General features: G+C 39.2%; 1 protein-coding gene across 1 annotated transcript in view; it reads right to left on the bottom strand.

The window, feature by feature from the left end:
* Nucleotides 1-9,553: 9,553 nt before the first annotated feature.
* The window catches only part of LOC118080810 (contactin-4), a 532,292-nt gene continuing 518,851 nt past the window's right edge, over nucleotides 9,554-22,994 (bottom strand). Inside the window, exons 19-25 of the mRNA XM_035106605.2 lie at nucleotides 21,372-21,442; nucleotides 18,594-18,828; nucleotides 16,715-16,830; nucleotides 15,317-15,503; nucleotides 14,824-14,936; nucleotides 13,424-13,592; nucleotides 9,554-11,320 (exon numbers count right to left, since the gene is read on the bottom strand). Of these exons, the coding sequence (XP_034962496.2) occupies nucleotides 11,220-11,320; nucleotides 13,424-13,592; nucleotides 14,824-14,936; nucleotides 15,317-15,503; nucleotides 16,715-16,830; nucleotides 18,594-18,828; nucleotides 21,372-21,442 (992 nt within the window). The 3' untranslated portion in view covers nucleotides 9,554-11,219. The remainder of the gene's footprint in view (nucleotides 11,321-13,423; nucleotides 13,593-14,823; nucleotides 14,937-15,316; nucleotides 15,504-16,714; nucleotides 16,831-18,593; nucleotides 18,829-21,371; nucleotides 21,443-22,994) is intronic.

Genomic DNA, 22,994 nt, shown 5'->3' with positions numbered 1-22,994 from the left:
TTTTTTACATTTTCCAAATGTTCTGTAAGTTGTCTTAGACTTCATACTTCACACAATGCAAATCTTCAGAGAAGAACATCTAAATACCAAACCTTGCTGTGTACAGTTATTGGCAAGGAACATTACATAATGCTTTCTGAAATGCCTTGTAGAATGCTGTGGTGAAGCATGTCTGGTATGAAAACCTCACATACTAGTTGTACGTTGCTGGCATGACTAACCATTTTTTTCTGGCTCATAATATTCTATGTAGCAGGATGATGAGCCATTTTTACAATTGGAAGAAAGTCGAGGGTAATCTGTGATGCAGCATGAAGAGCTCTTGTGTACAGTACAGAGAAAAACCAAAGGTCTTGACAGGGTAATGTCAACCCCCTTAGAGCTGCCTGCAGGACCATTCTAGACTGTAGCCTGTATTTTGTCATGTAAAGCTTGAAAGCTGAAGATAAAATTATTCCTAAAAATTAGGCCCTCAAGTCAAATTCCAACTTTTAACAGCTTCACTAGACAAGAGAAAAAAAGTAGACTGAAATGGAAGTGAAATGAAATTACATTTTCTACTTCAGGACCTAAATATAGCCATCCACTTCTGTGAATCTTTTCAGGTGCTGCTCATTTCTCCAGCCTCATAAATTCACACACACAGCAGTCTTCTACATGCCTCAGTCAGTATTTCTCATGAAAAATAAGATACCATCAATTAAAACTTAAATAGATTATACAGTACAGTATACTTGTTTACATACTAGGTTACAGAAATTAATGGATAACTTATCTAGCACAACTACTTTCATGTACACATTTGCCCCTCTTTTTTGAGGTGTGTTCCTTAGTTTTCTATTAACAACAAACCTTCCTGCTTGTTGCTACCATTCATGTGGTTGTGGCTGCCTTCTCTTTGTTTGCTCAGTGCCTTGTGTGTTTTCATCTGTGCTGCTCGATCTGAGTAACAATGATCTCTTTGCTGATACATTCTTTGATGCGCCATGCTGATCATGGCGATTATGGTCTAGTTTTCTCCTGGTTTACCTTGCTCCTGACATAAATACAGAACTAACTTTTAAAAATAGGCTAGCACAGAATTTTCAGTTTTTGTTTTTTTAAAAAACTAAGCTTTTAGTCTCAGAAAGTTTCAAGTTGCTGTATAAAATGTATTTTTATGATGAGCATTCTCTTTTCTTTCTTTCACCTCATTATTGTATGTCCGCTTTTTGTCATAGGGTAATACTATCGCTGGCTGAAAAAAATCCTTCAGAAATCCACTGTTACAGCTGATTTTTTTTGGATGACTAGTCTGAGTTGCCATTAAATACAGCTCTCTAGCTCATCTCCTTCCTCGTTAATTCTTCATGTTGCTTACCAACTGTTCAAGTTGGCTTCCCCTCCCAGCAACTGTTGTTTATAATTCAGTTTTCCTATAGTTTCAGTTATCAGCTAGCCCAGTGATGCTATTCTCCTTGATTGATTTAGAGCATTTGCAAAGATCAAAATTTCATATCTATCACCAAAAACGTGTAGTTTTGTGCACACAGGCTTGATGGAGCTCTGAATGGAACAGAAAACTTGGCTCTCCAAAATGTGGACAGGTGTACACAATTTTCCTCTTTTCCAGGTTGGCTGCTGTCTTTGGGCTTGGGAATGTGGAGTATGACAGACCAAAGGTTAAAAAATGATGGTGCTAGCAATGAGGGACGGCTGATAACAAACCACACAATCAACCATATTGAATATTTGTTCCAAGAGGGCAACTTTTGCACTGTGTTTTCATGCAAAAAATAGTGACTGGCAATATTATGCTAGATGGCCTTATGGTTTGAGTCAGGATAAAGCAGCTTCCTATGTTCCATGGATTTTCTTTGGAAAGCCAGGGTGGTCCAGAGGATTGTGTTACAAATTGGAATTCGAAACATGAAAGCTGAATTAGAATTTACTAACTGTTGTCACTTCTCTGGTCTGCACAGCAAGACCAGGCCCTTCACAGTGTGTTTGCATTGTTACCCATGAAGTTATTGTCTCTCAGTCTTGGTTGCATATCTAGGAAATGAAAGTGAATGATTTATGTAATGTGTCTGATGTGGTTATGAATGGTAATTTGAATATGCTTTGTCTGTGAAAGAACTATGAAAGATAAGCAATATATTGAGTCAGTGTACAGTACAAAAATACCAGTTCCCCAAATATACACAATAAGATTATTATTATAAAAATATTTTTGAAATCTTGTATGCCTCATGGTCTTTTGGGTCTGGTGTCATGCACACGCCTGTCCTTTTTAGCTTTGGTGGTGTTTACTTCGCAAGATTCTCCCATTGAGGTGACTCTTACTGTAAAGGACACATGAATGACTTTTTAGGGGGATGGGTAAAGAGCAATGTAAAGAGTCATTTTTCCTTTCCAAAGAATCTTTGTCATGCTGAGTCTGTTTTCCCAACTATACAGGGTAAATTGTTTTGACCATGACCATTTGTCACATTTGGATGATCGTATCTTGGTTTACTAAACCAAAATATGAACACGCTTTGCTTCTTTCTTTCGATGAGTGAGTTAACAAACTAGGAAACCTTCCATTAGCCATAGTTTCCAGTTCCATCTGGACTAGGTTTCTGAAACCATTCTTTGTAGTTGTATTAATATCCTAACTTGTTCCAAAGCCATTCACTATAATGTCTTGGCTCAGATGAACCATTAAACTTTAATTACAGAACAATTGTAAGTCTGCCCTGTGACTTGGAGTGGCAGATGCCCTGCCACATGTAAAGCCCTTCTGGCGAGGATCTTGAACCACCTACCGGTATCACCATTGATAGCTCCACAATAGTCTGCACCTTTAGCAGGTGAAGCAGGAGCTTGTTTTGTGGTAGAATCACCAGTGGAGTCTGGTGGAATGAGACCTCTGTTGAATCAAAACCCCTATCAGCAGCTTAAAGCAAAATAAAAAAATTAAAAAGAGGCAGGCAGGGGAACGAAACTCCAGATGCTTATTATAAGCCCTATACATTTCCGGAATTTTATTTTTTTTAGCAAAGGCATGCTGATAAAAGCAACAAGAGAAACTGTAGTATCAGAATTACTGCTTTAAAAAGTGTCTTTGATAAAGGAATTGTTCTGAAATGGATCGGACTCATATTAAGCAATATTTTGTGTGTGTCCCCCCCAATTCCCCCTCTCTTGGTCTGATAGTAATAGAACCCCTGAAGGTTCATTCATATCTCAGGTTATTAAGCCAGCTTATAATTGTCTGAACAAGCTCATTACATCACATGGCCTTACCATTAAACTAACTAAACCTTTGTTTAGTTGGTGTCATAATCATCATTATTGGGTTACAGTCTGCCAATTAGTAGCCCTGAGTAATTTCCCCTTCATTTCAATAATGCAAATAATGCACATGGTTTATATTGTACATAGAACAAGTCTTCTGCTCCCAGAAGTGTTTTGCCAACAAAGTAAAAACAGTACATCCAAATATTACATTTTCCATAAAAGTCAATTATCTGAGCCTTTCTCCCTTCCTTTTGTTATCCTTTAGGATAGGCAAGAAAACAGGCCTTAGAGATTAGTGCTTAAATCTTTTTGGATTGTTTTTAATTAAAGTGAAAATCAGCTGTGGAAAATTAAACACAGCTGAGTCTTGACTAAAGGGAACAAGTGTTAGCAATGTAGCTACTAGAAGCAAAATAACCAAACCCAGATCCCTGAACTCTGAGGCTGTATTATAGTATTCTATGGAAGAACACTGGATTTGACTTTGCAGTCTTTCTGTTCTGAATTCAGGAGAAAAATGGCCTGGATACAAGTAAGTGGTTATAAATAAAAGTATTACATCTGAAAGGAAGGAGTGTGGTGCACACTTTCCTACAGTATGCCACCAATATCTTTGCTATTTGGATAGAACCACCGAGCTTATTTTGGTGTGCCTTGATGATATTGTTAAGGTTTAGTCAACCAAGCACTGCACTTGATTAATTTCTGTCAATACAGATGGTAATTACATATCGGTAGGAGAGTGTATGGTGAATTACATCTCAAATGATGTGGTGCAGCTTTAATATGTTTACCAGATTGCAACCCAAAATTTTGCATTATGATTCAACAGAGTGCAAGCGCACCTCATGCAACATTGCTTTTCCTTTCTCTCGTCCCCACTGCACACCCCAATAATGTGTTCCAGAGGGTTGAGTCACCCTCTGGAGACTGGAGCAGATGTTTAGGGCATGTGGGGGGTCTGGAGAGGGGAGAAACTGGAAGTCCCATTGCATAAGCAAAACTCCATTGCACACCATATCACCCATTTAAAAAAAAACAATTGTTGAAATAAATTAGTTAGCTACTATTTCTAACTCAGTTTTTGTTCTTTATGATTTGACAACCTTACTTTTTATGATTTCTCATGTGGTGGTCTTGGATTCTTGCATCTCAAGAATTTAGTCACTCCACCCTCTTCTTTCCCAGTGACTAAGGGATCATTCCTTTTACAACCATGAGTCACTTCTATGTAATATTTGTGTGTCTCTTTTTGTCATTTTGCCCTGAAGTTCAGGTAGTGAAACATAGTTGTGATTTTGACTGTCTGATTGACTTCACCTCCTTTATTTCATGAGCATTATTTGTCAGAGGATAATCTTAGATTTTATTATACAGATGGAAACATTAGGCAGAGCAACCCCAATGTGCTTATGTTATGCAGTATTCAGTACAAACAAATTGTTTCCTGCCCTTAACCCAGGTTGCTCAGGGCTCTGTGCATGAGATCCTTTTCTCATTCCTGCTTTTAATGTCATTCTTAATGAACCCCACTACTTAGAACCATTTTGATAATTGTGAAATGCACATTATATTTTTGTGACATTGAATCAAGGAGTGGGGACACCATTTGTTCCCAATTTATACTGTAAACTGTTGACTTTCAGTTACGGTACCTATAGTAGTTTAGGACTGACTCCAACTAAGTCCTTGGGCATTGCTCCCACCCCCACTTTCCTCACTCCCCTTGTACTATCCCCAAATCTGCCCTGGAGAGTTGGGGGAACACCCAGAACAGATTTTTGGGGGGAGGGGGAGAAGAGGGAGGGGGAGCTCCAGCTTTTGTATGAGTGGAGTGCAATGTCTTAGTTGGCTACAACCCTCATCTAGGATAGAATAGGTTTTGTAAAAAGATCTGAGGAATAAGATGTTGCTGTTGCTATTTTACTGTTGTGTAGTGACATTTTGTATTCCGACACTGCTATGATCATTAGCATATGACTTGGCTGGCCAAAACCCTTATTTCTTGCGAACTTCAGTGATGTATGAATCTAGCCCTTGATAGATGCATGGGCCAACATGGTTTCCCTTATGTCTCCCTATGAAATATCCCATCCCCTTTGTAGCTATGATTATGAAAACCAAGTTTGTAGCAAAGCAGCAGCTTCTTAAGAGTACAATTTGGGTACAACCGAAGGATAGTTCTACTTTGAGCTGCCTTTTTATCTGAAGAATAAAACAAATATCTTTTGGTTTGTTCTCTAGAACCACATGAGTTTCAGAGGGCCCTGCATCAGTGAATAAAGTAAAGAAATCAAAAGCAATGCTAAGACCCTGGGAGTTAGTTTGAGGAGCTCTGCTTTACTGCCTTGGAACATTCTTCAGTCTGTTATTAAATATGGATGCAGTGCAACGTTGAAACTGATCTCAAAATGACAAAGGAATCCAACATTGCTTAAAATATTGCAATGGTTTCGTAACAAACCTAGCTAAGTTCTATCAAGGAAGTTTTAGAGGTTGTGAATGTTAAAAGACATATTACTGTCATATACTGCAGCAGTATCCTTTGACCTAAAGATAAGCAAAATGTCACAAAGCTTTTTTCTTCATAATAATGCATTCCTACAAGCAAATCACTGAGGCTGTTCCAATGAAACTGGGAGGAGATGACGAACCAAGAAAATTAAGTACTCCCCCCCCCCCACAAAAAAATGTGTAAATTACTTATGAAATGTACTGCCAGAAGACTGTGGTGATGCTCACAATTTGTATAGTTGTGTTTTGTTTTGGTTTTTTAAAAATGATTATGGTTCCATGATATAAGATTCTAAAGACCACAATTTAGCACAAAAATTGGCATGCTGAAGCCCATTGAGTTTGATCCTAGCCTTAAGCCTCCAGTTTCCATTAGAAACAAAGAATTGCCAAAAAGTCCAAAAGAATAAAGCCTTGGTCAATCAGACCAAACATCCTCCTATTTTAGCATTCTGCTTTACATGGTGGTTAATCTGATACCACCAGGAAATCCACAAATGACGCTTGATGGCATTCTCTGCCCTCTGCATGTTTGCTTCTGAGCACCATACTGCTTCAGAAATCTGGATGTCCCATAAAGCTGTCTTGACTAAAATGTAAAATTTCGTCCCTTAATTTGCCATTAAAGCCACTGTGACCTTTCAAATCATTTGTCATGTCAAATATTCCATAAGAAGTAATATCAGTGAAGGTTCCCCTTGTTACAGCAGAGATGGCAAATCACAGAATGAAGAAGAGCCATAGCCCTGTTTCTGGTTATCAGGAAACTTTTTTTCTTTTAATGAACTATATCCTTTCGTTATTTAGTTGTTATTTATGAATGAAAATGTTTTTATATCACCCTTCATCCGCCTTGGATTCAAGGTCGCTTATTAATATATAAAATTTACTATTAGCAGATTAAAATGCCTGGATAAGCAAGGGACTTTTTGCCTGCTGCCAAGAAGATTACATTATGGCACGGATGTTTCACAAGAAAAGGAACTTCCACAAATGACCACAGTAAGTATAAAAAACCCAACACATGTATCACAAGGTACTGAAATTATTCCTTGCCAAGGGCTTTGAGTCTCTGCTACTGCAGCAAAACCCAAGTAATTGATGGCCAGTTTTGCTGGTTTTTGAGAAAACTCATGGATACTGCTTTTACGCCCTTGACCTGTATAATTTAAGTTTTGTTTTCTTGTTTGAGACATGAGCTATTGCTTGGATTCCACTTCCTATAATCCATAGCTTCCACTGTGATGCGAATGACCTTAACCTCTTCATTTTAGGATTTGTGCTGCTACTTTTAACATCTGGCAGCAATAAAATTCTTTCCTACGCCGTTCTTTTAGTGATGATGATGTTGATGATGATAGTAATAATAATTTATTATTTGTACCCTGCTTATCTGGCTGGGTTGTCCCAGCCACTCTGAGCGGCTTCCAGCATAATGATAGTGCAGGCACCCCCCCAAACTTCGGCCCTCCAGATGTTTGGACTACAATTCTCATCTTCCCCGACCACTGGTCCAGTTAGCTAGGGATCATGGGAGTTGTAGGCCAAAACATCTGGAGGGCCGCAATTTGGGGATGCCTGTGATAGTGTTTCTGTAGTAACTGCAGGTGGTGTGCAGATCTACTATTCCAGAGCCACAATTAGATGCATTCAAGGTGGCACTAAAATAGAAGATAGGAGGGGATACATTATAATCCTTTCCTTCCTTCCTTCCTTCCTTCCTTCCTTCCTTCCTTCCTTCCTTCCTTCCTTCCTTCCTACCTACCTACCTACCTACCTACCTACCTACCATGAAGAGAGCCTTTATATAAAACAGACTGTTTTTTTTAGAATCCATGTTGCAGCTGCATACCTATAATAGTGTGTGAGTTTGTATTAGTCTCCTGCTAGCCACGTCCCAGACCCAAAGCCCTATTTTTGATGAAATGTACACACACAGAACTTATCACATAGAAGGGCCACCTGTATCCCTTTGTTGTCACAGTTCACTGCTTCATTGAAATGAATGGGAAACAGAACAGAGAAATGGTTTAGGGCTTACGCTTCTGGTCTTGAGTCTCTACAACTTGTTTTCAGATATCTGTTACTGGACAGTGGCTAGGCTTTATACCCTTTAATGCCCTTCTAGAGCAAATTCAAAAGGCTAGCTTCATTTTTGCACCTTAAATATAGTTGCAAGGGAGGGAAAATGAAGTAATAAATATGCAGTTGATCCACTTGCAGCGTAAGCCTCTGCTTGTCTACTCAAGAGTCAGTCTGACTTCAATGGGTCTTGCTCCCAGATAAGTATAGAATCGCAGCCTTGATGTGTCACCAGATAAATTGATGAGCCAACCCAATAAATGGTGCATCTTGGCTAGTGAGGTGCTGAAGTTTGAAACAGGCAGTATTCGAAGTCCAGCTGTCCGCGGTTTCAGCCTTTGCTTCTTGGCACCTTGCTGTGAACTTCTGTAGCTCTGTCTTATCATTCCCAAACTTACTGATGAGGAAAGCTAGTAGTGAGTCTCTGTTAGGCTCCTGGATATTGCTACAAGCACACATACAGTTTCGAAGGATATCAGGACTACTTGGAAATATGGTTCCTGTGGTTTCCAACATCTCCAGAAAGGGCACAGTGAGGGGTCACTGGTATCCTTAAAGACACCAGGAACCATGGAAGTACATTTCCAAAGGTTCTTATGGTCTTGAGTGCCATCCATCGTCAAGTTTGGAAATGAGGAAAGCATGTGTGTCTTTTGGGGCTTTCTGTGAGGATCTCATTGCAGGGTTTGAAGGCAGCAAGCAATCCCAATTACAACATCGGCATGGGCTCTTAATTAGAAATAAACATTTGTTTTAAAATTATTTTTAAACAATTTTTAATGGTGCCCATTCCATGTTGAGTTTTTGGAAATCTGCCCACCACTGATCCTGTGTGTTTCCACAAAACAAACATTTGAGATTAAGAGTGTCATGGAGCATTTTTTTTTAACAAAGAACCACCACAAATGCAGGAAAAATGCCTATAAACACAGAAATATTTACAAATAACAGAATATTTATTACCAATAACTATAAAAAAGATTACATCTGCTAGATCACTGATAAATATCATTTACACTGGGGAGAAAAACTACAAGGCTTTTTTTCTTTCATTTTCTTTCTTTTGTGGGTTTTTTTGTTTTGTTTTTGTTTTTACATAGAAGTAACCATATCAAACTAAGAAAGGAACACAGCTTGAAATACTGACAATATTTCTCTGGTTAACACCCCTGACTTACACAAGTGGAATCCTGATTATGAGTTACTTAATAAATATATTTTGAAAGTAGTTTAAAAGTTAGCTTGTATTGTTCTGGAAGCAAAACAGAGAAGTTACAGGCAAATTTAAATTATCAGGAACAACAAATTATAAACCTCTGCAGTGCATTTTTTTTAAAAAAAATTGGGGAAAGAATGAACAGAATATTATTATTGTTCCATCTGAGCATATGTACAAAATTTTACCCCAGTAATAAATAAATCTTTCGTATTAATATATTTTTTCTTTTAAAATTCTGGGCATGGGCCATATACCTTCCCAGACAATGGTGAACACATAGAGTGGAGCGTGGATGGAGCTCTGCATGTGCAAGCTTGTGCAGAAGTTCAAATGTTCATTGAGAACCGGTATGCACACCCAAGTCAGTGGAGATAGTGCTCAACCCAAGCTTTAATGAAAATGAATGACAGCTTCATGAGAAAATGTCATGATGGACTGCAGTCACTGTCACATTTGAACAGGATTTTATCAACATGCTAGGTATGTATAAAGAGCTTGTCAAGAAAATTAAAGCTAGGTCTTCAGAACACTCTTCAGGTGTTGGGTTCTGTTCACTTGTGCTAGCAAAAAGGCAAGAGGGTATGATATCTTAAAATAAAGGAGCTATTTGGAAGTGCATAGAGACAGCCAGACATACATATATATATATATATTTTAATGGAAAAAAAGCCTTTTTAGGGAAGTATTCACTAGAACGGTATTTATTAGATTTAGCTTATGACCTATACTCAAACAAAAATCGTATAAACAGAGATAATTTTGTAATTCAGTTTATGAAACCAAACTATAGAGAATTACAGTTAAACATGTACCTGTCAAAAGAAATATATGTTCCAACACAAAAACCAGCATAATTATGTTTCATTTAAAGTATCACAGACGCACAGACTTCCTTATTAAAATGGTGCAAATCCAGAATTACATAAATTGCTCAAAGGGTGGAATTTCAAGATTTTCACCGCATTCAGCATCTTGTCCTTTGCTATAGCAACGTCTGGTCTACATTACTATAGGAGTGCTCACGACTAAATGGAACGAATGTCAATTTAATATTTATTAAATTTCTAGAGAAAACTTAAGTACATTCAAATGAAAATCTTTGCTATGCATCATTAAAATATTAGCTAGCTGATACTATGCAGTTGACTTACACAAACCTGAAAGCAAATGCATTGAAAGTTATTTTAGATTTGTCTTTTTTGTAATTTGATCCAAGAATGAACACCTTACATGTCATTTAAACAAAAAAAGAAAAACACTCTAGCTGCTTTAAATAGCAGCGTGATCCATCCTCCTCCTCTGCACATATTGGGGGAAAGGATCTTGAAAAAGTATTCCAGTGAACCTTCCTCTTGCATCTCCCAATCCTCCAGCTGGCTGTACTGCTGGCACCAGACATGTATATCCTGTCCTTCTTGTATAGTTATCTAGCAGCCCACTCCATCCCTTCCTTGTGGAAGTCGTCTGGGCATCAGGGGCTAGCAATGGCCAATAGATAAGGCCCAGTGCCCACAAGCGCTGCAGTAGCAGCAGCAAACCTGACTTGAGGCCATCAGGGAGAGGGGAGGGAAGACTTCATATAACGCCGTTGGGGTCCTACCTGTGTACAGATAAGCCCAGGTACCTTGAAGAATGGATTGAGGTCAAAAGAGCTTTGCCAGTGCACTCTTGTAAAACTATACAATCAATTTGAAACCAGTATACTGAGAACTTTCGACCTGGCTATAAAACATTCCAAAACAATGTATTTTTGCAACAGTAAATGCCATCAATAGCATTTCATAGCAGAGGGGGAAAGAAATTAATATCTACATCATATGTTAACTTTAAAAAAGTCTATAAAACACTAAATATATAATAAAAAATATGCATATAAGGACATATGTAAACTGCTTTGGTAACATCGTATTACAGATGTTTTCAGTGCATTGCAGAGTTTCCAAAGAAACTTCAGACAAAGCTATATTTGCTTTGAGGAAGTACTGTATAATGCCATTCCTAGAGAAGCATAAAACATTTTTTTTTCCAGTAGTAAGATGTACTCGAACAACAATATTACTTAGTACTGGGTGTCTTCAAAACAACTAGCTAAATGTTGCTTAGTTATATTATAAACAGGAAGTCCTTTAGATATTTTTTGTCATAAACTTGATCTAGCTGTGAGGGAAATCATTATTGTGCTGATGGCTGACAACGTACAAGCATTTGAAGTAGAGGCGCCCGACCCTCTCGCATAGGCATCTAGGAGAAGAAGAAAAAAGAAATCACGAGGTTTGATATCTTGCAGCTTCACATACCTGAACAAGTGACGTAACTCGCCTCACTTTTATGGTGCTCCTGCATTCAGTAACATGAAAGAATTACTTTGGCACTGATTCATATGGAAAGCTTTTATATTGACAGAAATGCTAAGTAGCAGGAAGGAAAAACAGGGTTTGGGGCTGTGGTGCAGAGTTTCAATGTGCATGCAAAAGTTCTGCATAAAAGTATTCCCAGTTCCACTGTAATGCGGTGGCAGCTCCACATGCACAGAAGTGTTTTGACAGGCGTTTCTTGCATTTATATCCTACTTTCCCTCCAAAGAGCTCAAGGTGGTTTACGTGTTTTCCCCCTATCTCACAGCCACCTTACGTGGTGCATATGCTGAGAGACTATAACTAGTCCAAGGTAGAGATGGGAAGGTCTGGGAAAAAACTGGAAAACGGTGGGAGCTGTTGTTTTTTCTGCTCCCCCAGGCCTTCCCATGTCTGTCCCCCCCCCCAAAAAAAATTCACCCCCCCAGGCCTTCCCATCTCTAGTCCAAGGTCACACTCAGTGAGGTTCATGGCCATGTAAGAATTTGTACCCAGGTCTTCATAATACATTTGCTGGCATTTTAAGGTGTCACAAGTATTTCTGGTAACAATGAAAATACAGTGGTACCTCATGTTGTGTACGGGATCCATTCCGGAGCCCCGTACGCAATGTGAGGAGTACGCAACATGAAGTGCCGCATGTGCGCGGTGTGATTCGGTGCTTCTGCGCATGACGTCATTCGTCGTGTCTGTGCATGCACGAACCACTGAACCCGGAAGTCACCCGTTCCGCTACTTCCGGTTTCGGCGCGTACATATCCTGTGCCGTACGCAACCCGCAGCATTCATAACAAGAGGTATGACTGTAAAATATTGTTCTGTGAATGGGGAAATGCTAGTGTACAAGGGAGCCCCATATAAACCTGTTGTGCTCTGTGTTGTGGGTAGTAGAGCTAATGACTAAAGCAAGCCTATTCTTTTGCTCCTGACTTAGTACTTGTTATGTGCCTGCAGGAAAACTACTGCAATGCCATAATTAACCTTTACTCCACTTTTGCAGGGACAATTTACTGTCATTTTAGGTGCACAGAGGGATAAATTCTAGTGCTTTGTTTGGTCACACAACTGAAAATGCCTATATGAAAAGAATCTCCCATTATGATTGAAAACCATTAAGCAGAAAAGGAGGGCTTTTTATTTTCTTTTGCAAGACTTTATTCAAAGTAAACAGTTACAAAACTGAGAAAGGCACCTTCTGTTCTAACCACAGAAAATTTCATTCATTGCCAGGGCCAGCCCGAGACATTTTGGCACCTGAGGTGAACCACAAAATGTCATCCTCCCTACTGAGTAAGTAAAGATCTACATCAGGAACAAGCGGGGCTGGGGAGCATCAGTTAGAAGATCCAGCCTCGCAAGTAATGTGTGTCAGTAGGCAATGCATTCCTTGGGGGCTGGATCTGCTGCCTGAGGCGGTTCCTCCAGGAAGCCACGCTTTCTCTTGCTCGCCCCACGCGCTGCGCTCGCCCTCGGGCCGGGCCGGGATTGTCTGCCTGAGCGCCACCGCGGCGAGCGGGAGAAAGCACGCGGTGCTCACCCTTGGGCCGGCCCGGATCGGCCCCCTCAGCGCCGCCGCTGTGCGCTTCTTGCCGCTGCTCCGCGTGCTGTTGTATCGTGGGGGGGTGTGCTGCTTGCTTCTCAGCTGAGAAGTGGGAAGCACCCCGCCCCACAATACAGCAGCGCCGGAGCAGCGGGAAGTCCCCGAGCCAGCCGGCAGTCCCCCAGAGCCCATAGGAACGCATTGATTAAGTTTCAATGCATTCCTATGGGAAACCGCGACTCGCTAGACAAATTTTTCGTAGGGCGAATTGAGTCCTGGAACGAATTAAATTCGTCTAGCGAGGCACCACTGTACTTTCTTGGTACTATTTATTACATTTTAAAAGCACTCTGTAATAAAGTTATATGCACAGAGAAACAGATTCAGCCCTGGATCATTCATGGGAGACTCAAGTACCCTCACATGGCGAAGAACAAAAAGGGCTCTTACTTGATATCTTTGGAATTCGGATCTGCTCGCTGCTACTGCCATCTCCTCCATCACTGAATGGCTTTATTTCTATGATGTAATCTTCATCAAAAGGCAGCGAAAGCTCCACAGATGTTTTGTTAGTTTCTATAACAGATGTGCTGCTTTGTCTGTTCCATCTGTATAAAACCTAGACCGTATTTTTAGCCAAGGGGGAGAAAGAGAAAGAAAGAAAGAAGCAAGAGCCTTAGATTTTCTATAGAAGTTGCTTCTATTTCTAGGACTTATATTAATAACTAATCAAGTCTTATATTCCCTAGAGAAAATATATGCCTTGGCTTTTGGAAAGTCGTGTTGCTTCTTGTCATACACTTGAGCATTAGGATGCATTACTTTCATTCTCTCATTGGCTTTGTGAACTCAGAGCTGTTCATGTAGCTCTGCTTTCCTTGAGATCAAAGTACTCGGTAGAATTTCACCAGAATTTCATACTGGAGAGGCCTGATTCTCAGCTTTTCATTTCTGAACTGAATTTTTAAGCTGATCTGATAGCTCAGTCTTAGAGCAGCCACGAAAATAAGGATCTCGCTGTATAGAAACATACAGAAATAGAAAAAAATAGCCTTGGAGCAAGGCAAAATGTCTTATGATGTGCAAATGCTAATGCATCCCCGCCATGCTGAGAAGCTGCTGTTACACCAGTGACACAATGGCTTCAACAACTCAAGCTCCCCATGCAAGACCTTGCCTGTATCAGATGAGGGTGGAAAGGCAGCCAGGTAAGGAAACAGACTGAAATATTAAGCAGAATTCCATCCAAGTCAACAGGATGAACAACTCCCTTGCTACTGCAGCACGTAGTAATATCTCATGAGCCTAGGCAACAAAGCATTAAGCTCATGCTTTGTGGTTCTTTCTACAATCGAACGGTATATAAATTGTATGAAATGAAATGGGGGGGGGGATGCTCCAAACAGGCATAAGGTATTGAGTAGGAGGAGGAAGCTAGGTAGTTTACATTGGTACAAGTGCTAGTGGTGTATTTTGTCCTGGAATTGGGCCACTGCATTTTGAATCATTTAAAACCTGTGCCTCTCAGAGACACTTGTCACTTCTTCATCAGTTTGGGAATGCTTTAATGCCATTGGAGTTGCAGGTGAAAAATAGTCTCAGTTTATTAGATTATCATCCTCATAGTATACACTGCATAGTATGCATATTTACTGCTATCACTGAAGTCTACAGAACATTATTAAAGTTGTTTAGATCACAGCCCATGTGAAGTTTATGTCAATTTCAGATCCTACTGAAAAAATTAAATTTTCACAGTTCATTCAGAAGTTAGTTAGTTCAATACTGTAGAGCGGTACTACTTAATGTCTTATAAAAATGGAAAATAAGTTTTGCTGCCTGTTACGTACTTTATATCCTTTCACCTCAGATTCATTATTCTGTGCTTTTACTTGATCCCAGTTCAGTATAATCTTAGAGTCCGATGAATTCCAAATGATGTTTCCAGGCGGTTGACTTGGTGCTAAATTCAAAGTGAAGGAGAGTGAATGTTATTAAGCAGCAAAGTTTTCCTTCCTCTTTCAGTATAGTTTATGAGATGCTCTTAGTGAACTCTTACATTTGCTTAGTTAAAGAGCTCCTGGAAAACGTGTATTCCAAGTCAGCAGCAGAGCTGACATAACAAAGTATTATGGATGAAAAAGAGAATCAGATGGGAATTCAGTGCACTGGTGACAAGTAGAGGAAGTCCTTACACTGAGCAGAAAAATATTTTTCTTTCTTGCCCAGCAAATAATGCAGTTTTCTGTGTCCCAGTTAATAAAATTAGGGATGCTGGAATATTACGGGCACTCAAAAATGTAGCACCATGTAGCAAAAGAAAGTGCCCCACCCCACACTCACGTGGCTTTTTAGTTGTCACGTTGACTACTGGACTGGAAGGTCCCATCCCTGCTGTGTTGTAAGCTTTGACAGCCAAGTGGTACAAAACATTGCCTTTCAAGCTGGTGACTTTTGCAAAGGTCTGATTGGTAGCTGTTCTGATTCTTCCAGCCTGCTCTTCCTTATCCCCATGCCTCCAGTATCTAACCTGCACAAATGAAACACATGCTTTCATATTTAAACTCCACACCTGAATAGCCACTTTACAATCTGAAGTAGTTTAGAACAACCCGGCAAACCCTCATACATTCCCGCCACAGAGTTTCTATCATGCAGTTTTCTATTCTATTCCATTCCATTCAATTCCGTGTTACGTTTCTTGGTTTCCCATTTAAATAGTAGACAAATCTCTCATTGAGCCAATCCTGCTTTGGGCCAATCAGATGCCATAGCTCAATTATTTAAGGTTCTGCCCAGATGGAGGGTTCTAATCTGCCACAATCACTTGGCATCTTGTGGCTGACATTGGTCCAAAGCTGCGTTGATCGAAGCTAGTGGTAAACTGAGGGCCTAGGATTTTTCCCCCTCTGGAACAGGATGCCACATTCCTGTTTTTTGAGAAATGACGTAAAGGCCTCGATCTCAATATGACCTTTAATATAGAAAAAAGAATTGACACGACTTCATTCTTGGAAGCGTTTATAGTATCTTTGTCTGGATTTTTGCTTTAGCAGCTCTCCACAAATCCTGCCATTGCCTCTGTCTCAATGAGGCTGCTCTGTTTCAAAATAACCCTTTCATGCATGAAACCAGCAGTCAGCATATCTGACCACTGCAGCAGTCTCTTTGATGGGCATGTTTATAGCCAATAATAATAATAATAATAATAATAATAATAATAATAATAATATTTGTATACTGCATTATACCCACAGGTCTTAACATTCCACTTAACTGCACTGATCGTAGGATGTTGTGTTCTTCACACGTCTGAAGGAGGGGTTCCCTAATAGGAGCCTTTCCCTATTTTTATTTCTAGTCCCATGATTTTAAATATTGTATTAAGGAAGAAAGACATCTAAAATATAATATGCACAATAAACTGGCATTTAGGCTTGCACTGTGGCTGCATGTTGTGTATTTCTTACTATATGGTGGAGCAAATAGCTGATAATTCAAGGAAAGTTGCAGAAACTAAGGCCTCCGCAAGGGCTCCCACCTTGCATTGCAATGCACTAAGACTTACAATCACATGTTATTACTGCTCATTGATACCAAGTGGATTAGCATATGGTTAAGTGCATTGTTATGGGGGGGGGGAAAGAGATTTTCAGTTTAAACCAAATTCTTGGTGCACATAAGACCATTTCAGACAAAACAAGGATTGTTTCAGGCTAGTGATGTCCCTTACGTTCTTACCTCGTAGCCCTGTATCCTTCCTTTGCTCTGGGTTTCTGGGAGCAAGGTCCAAAATACTTGTACTTCTGAAGCAGAAAGGCTTTTGGCAAAGACATGGGTTGGAGCTCTGGTGGGTTCTAAAAAAAGAAACAGTTGTTAGATGTAGATTCACCTTTGTGGTCATAGCTATTCTTCATCCTACCTAACCAATGGATAAAGTCAGCTTTGACTCTCTGTGGATGCCTTAAGTCATGTCACTATATCTCACCCTCAGATATAAATTAGACATTACTACAGATGTTGGTCTGCCAACAAAACAACAGGTCCATGACTAGCACCAGAATTTCACTATTTTGCAGGAATGTATGTTTTTGATAGGTTGTAGAAATAATGTGGATTTGATAAAATAAATAAATAAGATAAAATAAAAAATAATGCAATGTAAAGTATGGAATAATTGTGTCACATAGCCTTCCCATAAACAAAGCAGAATGAATGGTCAACTAACAATGACGTTGTAATAACTGTGCAAATTCTTTGCCAGCAAGTTGGGGTTAATGCTCAAAAAACAGGACGTTGGAAGAATCCTCCATCTCTCTCTCCACCCTGCCCCCAGCAATACAAAGGGATACTCAGCATATGACATAATAATATCACCATGAAGAGATATTTCCTGTTCTCCAGAAGCAACAGCCAGTGAACCAGAATGTGATGACTATGTCTCGAGCACCTCTAGATTTGGGAAAGCATGCCTCGGTTTAAGAACGGTTTCGGTTTAAGAACGGCCTTCCGGAATGGATTAAGTTCATAAACTGAGGTACCACTGTATCCTCCAATTGGAAACTGCTCTGATTTATCTTAAGTGTTATCAATACATGGCACACTGAATAAGTTTAGGAAATAAATCATTTTATGAATTATTTGTTGCAGAATTGATATTCCACACAAAAGAAAGGGCCAAAGCTCAGTTGTAGAGCATGGCATTTACAGGTTTCATATATGCAAAGACCCAAATCCAATCACTGCTATCTCAAATTAAATGGCCTTGGGTTATAATGCTTAGTAAAGGCCTTTGCTTAAGATGCCGGAGAGCTGCTGCCAGACAGGTTTGAAAATGTGGAGCTTAACAGGCTTATGGTTGGATACTGTCATCAGTCGCTGGCACTCATAACTTCCACATTTGCTTGTGACAAAAGGCAGCAGAAGGACCATTGCTCTGAGGCTGAGAGCATCAACTTGTGAGCCTACCTGCTGCCACGCGAACGGCAAGCTGGAAGATCCAAGCTAGGCTCCAGAAGGCAAAGTCTCCCTATAAGGTCAACAATTTCTGCCTGCATTAGGGACCTTTCTAGGAAGGCTGGGTCGATTCTGAGCAGCTTGTTGCTATGCAAGCTGGTCATTATAAAAACTTTATACAGTAGCATCAAGAATTAAGCCCGAGTTTGCTCATTTCCCTCTTCTCTTTAATGTCATGCATTTCCCCTCTCCTTTTATGTCATGTATTTTTAGACTGTAAACCTCGTGGCAGGGTATGTTGTGTTTATATATCCCTAAACCATTTTGTAATCCTTTCCAGCTGAAGAGCTGGGTATAAATTCTTGAACGGACGAATGAATAAATAAAATTGCACAGTGCCATTAAACATCAAAATTAGAAATTAAGTTTGCAAAACGTTTAGACATAAATGGCAACTTAAATGAATGACCTAATTCTTCTTTATACACAATATTACTGTTCATATGATTATTACTAATTTAGAGGAGAATATATTCTAAAGCTGGGTACATGCTTATTTATTATAAGCAGACCTGGACATCAGTAGAATGTGCCAATAATATAGAGATGCCTTCTGTAAATGGCCAGCTTGTCACATGCAATAGATTACTAGGCTGGTCTTTACCTTCATCAGCTGAATAAACAATTGTGACGGGGCTGAAAGAACCTTCTCCTTTGTTGTTGTACACCCCCACTTTGACTTCATATGGAGAAAACGGCGGTAAACTCTCATTCCGGAACACGTATTTGGAGGCGTCGGGAGAAACCACTACCGTCTGCATCCAACTTATTGTACCAACTGGACGGAAGGCAACCACGTAGCCAAACCCACCTCCGTTTTGTAACTCTTCAGGCACTGTCTACAATAAGAAAAGAAATAATGGGAACAGCCCGATGTGTAGGATGAATTTACAAAGAGGCACAATAAAAATGGTCTCCAAGAAATTTAACGGATCCATATAGTGCAGTTTGGAAAGACACTCTCTGGCAGAGGAAATTAAACACTCAACTTGAAAAGCATTTTATGTTTCCGTGCTAATTTGTTCCAGCTATCTGATGTGGTTTTTATGGTCTATTTGTGCCTATGAAAACATAACATATTAAAAATAGCATAAGAAGAAGAACCAACTGCAGCCTACATATTATGGACAGCTGATAATCAAAGCTGAAGCATGTAAATGCCATCTGCAAGGCAGCTCTTAGAATCTGAATTTATCTAAATGGACTTAAATCCAAATAAGAACAGAATTACACATCCATCTGGATATTTACTTTCTGTTTTTGCTACCACAGTCTTCACTAATAAACAAGAAGCCACTTTATAAGCTGTGTTTGCCACTTCCTTTAGATCTGAGTCATAAACATGTTATGAGTGAGATGCTCTAATATTTGTGTAGTGGGAAAGGAAATGGGTTTTAACAACTCTGGGGAAATCAGTGTAGGAATGTGGTGTACAAGCATAAAATAAAAGCTTCTTTGCAGAGGTTACAGAGAGTTACTGACTTCTTAAAACTCTGGTGTCACAGTTAAGAAAAGTGTCTGAAATTTTCCAAAACAAAATAAAAAAATTCCTTCCAGCAGCACCTTAAAGACCAACTAAGTTCTTTATTTTGGTATGAGCTTTTGTGTGCATGCACGCTTCTTCTAATGGAAGGAATTTTTTTATTTTGTTTCAACTACGTCAGACCAACATGGCTACCTACCTGTAACTGAAATTTTCCAGTCTTTCCCTTTGTATTCTATAGGAACCACAGTTTTAAATCTACACTGGCACTTTCAGTTGCATGGGATATTGCCAAAACTGGGTGTTCAATTGAATGTTCACAACTTAACAAGCAAAGACTCATAAAAACTACCTCACTTGGCTGTCTGCTATTAACTAATCATGTAAATAGTTAATTAAATCTATAGTATTGTATATACCCAAAGGCCTTCACAATGAACAACAGAGGGCAGAAGCAAGGCATTCCTCTAAAATCACACAACGTGTCTACTTTACAACATAAAATTATAAAATCACAGTGCATTAATATAACTGGAGTGAAGCTTCTTAGCTGGCAGAACCCATTTGAGTTTGAAAACAAACAATTGAAGCATTTATGTATTTCATATCAACCCCCAGTTCCTCTTTTTTAGAGGCAGTAAATGCAATGATTTTAAAGTGGCTCAGATTACTACGTACACCAGAAAGACTCTCCATGACTTTTACCAATGTCCCTCTCTGTTCCCTTGTGTGCTGTTCCTACCTTACCAGATGCAACAAGTTGCTAGTTTTGAAGCAAAAGTGCACGGCCTACTTTAAGTATGCTGTAAACTTCTATGTGGCAGGGAGTGCATGTTGAAGTGTGATGCAGACTAGCAGGCAAATGCTGTCTGATGTCAGAACCAGTCACATCACCACCAGGTCACTGGTGCACATACTGCAATTATCTAGTCTTGCATATTTTGAGCTTTAGCAAGGAAGCCAAAGAAATGAAAAACCGCATTCCAGGGAATATCTGTATTCAGAATGCCACTTAAGCACGTTCTCAAGTTCAGCTGAAACCAAGTTGATTAGCATGTGCTCAAGTGTTATATTTGAATTGGAAGAGCAACATGGCTTTAAAGCTTCATTCTTATGGGTTCTCGCAGAGGGGGAGATTTTTGTGCACCTACAGTCAGATCTTAAAGATCTCTGATTTATACTTCTTGAAAATTATGGGTTATAGTTTAGACACTACATTTTAAAACATTGTTTTTGTAGAAGGCATGGAACAAAACTAATTAATTCCAGGAAGGGTGAACTTCAGCATATTAAGGAACGACACAAGTATTGGAAAACGAATATATTCCCTTCTAGTACATCTCGGAAGCAACGACGTGCTTGTAAAGCAATCCATGCATTTTCCCTTCTGTAAGGATGTGGAAAAGGCAAGTCAGAAATTAGAGTACTTTTCCTGACTGTAACCCACAGGGTCTGTTTGAAATTACTCGGCAGGTAGGGCAAACATGTATATTATGCATGCTTTCTCTTCCAAAAAAAATTATAATTTGGTGAGAATTCACTGTTGGAGAACCCTAACCCATTCCATTCTTCTAAAAGGTTGTCTTATGTTTTACACTGGGAAGAGAGAACAATTCCGAAACCAGTTTGTGTACGTAACAACCGTATGCTGTCTCTTCCCTGCACTTCTCCTTACTTGCCATGTTTCAGCCCTGCATCCCATTCAGAGATCTTCTTTCCCTCTTCAAATTTGGAAGGCGGCAGACAGGAGTGACATATTATTTATAAAAAATAATATGTCCCTTTGCAAAATGCTGCCTGATTCAACACCCTCAAGTCAGTTTCTGGTAGGTTTGGCACAAAAGGGAAACGGTTCATTTCCCTCCCCTTTCTTGCCCCATAAATCCACAGCTCACTTACCTCCCAGGTTATGACCAACTCAGACTTAGTACCACCACCTCCACTGACATTAGCTGGAGTGACTTCAGGAACTGTAGAAAAGGGGAGAAAAGTGACTATTACAAGGTAAGGATAGCTTGTTTGATGTTTATACAGGGAAGATATATCGGTGTCTAACCTTTTAGCAAAGATTTAAAGGAAAAACAATTTCTGAGTTTTCAGGAGAAATTGAAAATACAGTGCTGTACCTTGCTTCTCAAACGTCTTGGGTACTCAAACAACTTGGAACCCAAACACTACAAACCCAGAAGTAAGTGTTCCGGTTTGCAAACTTTTTTTGGAAGCCGAACATGCTCCGGTTTGAGTGTTACACTTCTGTTCTGAGTGTTCCATTCTGAGGTCTGTCTGTTTCTGCTATTTGTTTTGTGTTTTTGTGGCTCTTTTTTTGTTCGTTTTTGTGACTGCGTGGAACCCAGTTCAGCTATTGATTGATTGTGCAACTGCAGTACATTGTTTATTGCTTTCATTTTATGGATCAATGGTCTCATTAGATAGTAAAATTCATGTTGAATTGCTGTTTTAGGGGTTGTTTTTAAAAGTCTGGAATGGATTAATCCGTTCTGCATTACTTTCTATGGAAAAGTGTGCCTTGGTTTTGGAACACTTTGGTTTTGGAACGGATTTCCGGAACGGATTAAGTTTGAGAACCAAGGTTCCACTGTATTTTTTTAGATAACCTCCCCCCCCCCCATTTTTTCCATTTTTAAAAATAATTTTGCACCTTTAATAAGATGAGTTTGCCATCTTTATGTAACATTTCATTTATGTGTTGTGTCACTCGTAACTATTCTGTCACTGAGATTTCAAAGCAAATTTCTTTTGGAAGTACCATTTTATAAAATGGTGAGGGGAGGGAATTCTAAATATCTCAATGTCTATGTCGCAATGTAAAAGAGAAGCATTAATCAGAATATTGATTAAAATGCTTTGCAGCAGGTTTTTTATGATGCACGTAATACATAATTTTGAAAATGAGATGGCCAAACAGCATATTTATGAGCCAATTACCTGATGCAAATAGTTTTTAAAATTATTTCCCCTATAACACATTTCATTTATTTATAATCATGAAACTGATTGCTGCTAACTTAGGCCTACAGCTTTTGGTAAATATGCAAGCAGACAATAAGGCTGAGTCAACAGTAGCTAATTTAATGAACTGGATACTTTATATGTCTTTGGCTTCCCTTACAGATATTAGAGAATTTAAGGTCGTACAGGCAACAACTAGTATCTATTTCTTCACATTCAATTCTAAAACAACATTGCAGACATTATTATCCTTTTTTCATGTCAACATTTGTGTGTTTTTTCTACAATCAAGTGGTACCATATATAGCTATTTTCAACCCAAAGTAATACAACAAGTGTAGCATGGGGCATTCCACAGGGACTCTGTTTTGCATTATATTCCATTTGTTACTAGAGTCACCCCAGATTGCTGCACCACATAATAAGGAATATACAATGTTAGCAATAAAACCTTTTATCATTGATTCTAACAAATGATGGCTTTTAATATAACTTAAGAGTCTTTACAGCTCCCAATGAATGGGCAGATTAAATTTTAATTCCATCCAAATG

Source organism: Zootoca vivipara, chromosome 2 (assembly GCF_963506605.1).
Source record: "Zootoca vivipara chromosome 2, rZooViv1.1, whole genome shotgun sequence".
Classification (NCBI taxonomy): domain Eukaryota; kingdom Metazoa; phylum Chordata; class Lepidosauria; order Squamata; family Lacertidae; genus Zootoca; species Zootoca vivipara.
Note: the sequence above shows the minus strand (reverse complement) of the source record. Positions and strands in the feature narration are given on the sequence as shown.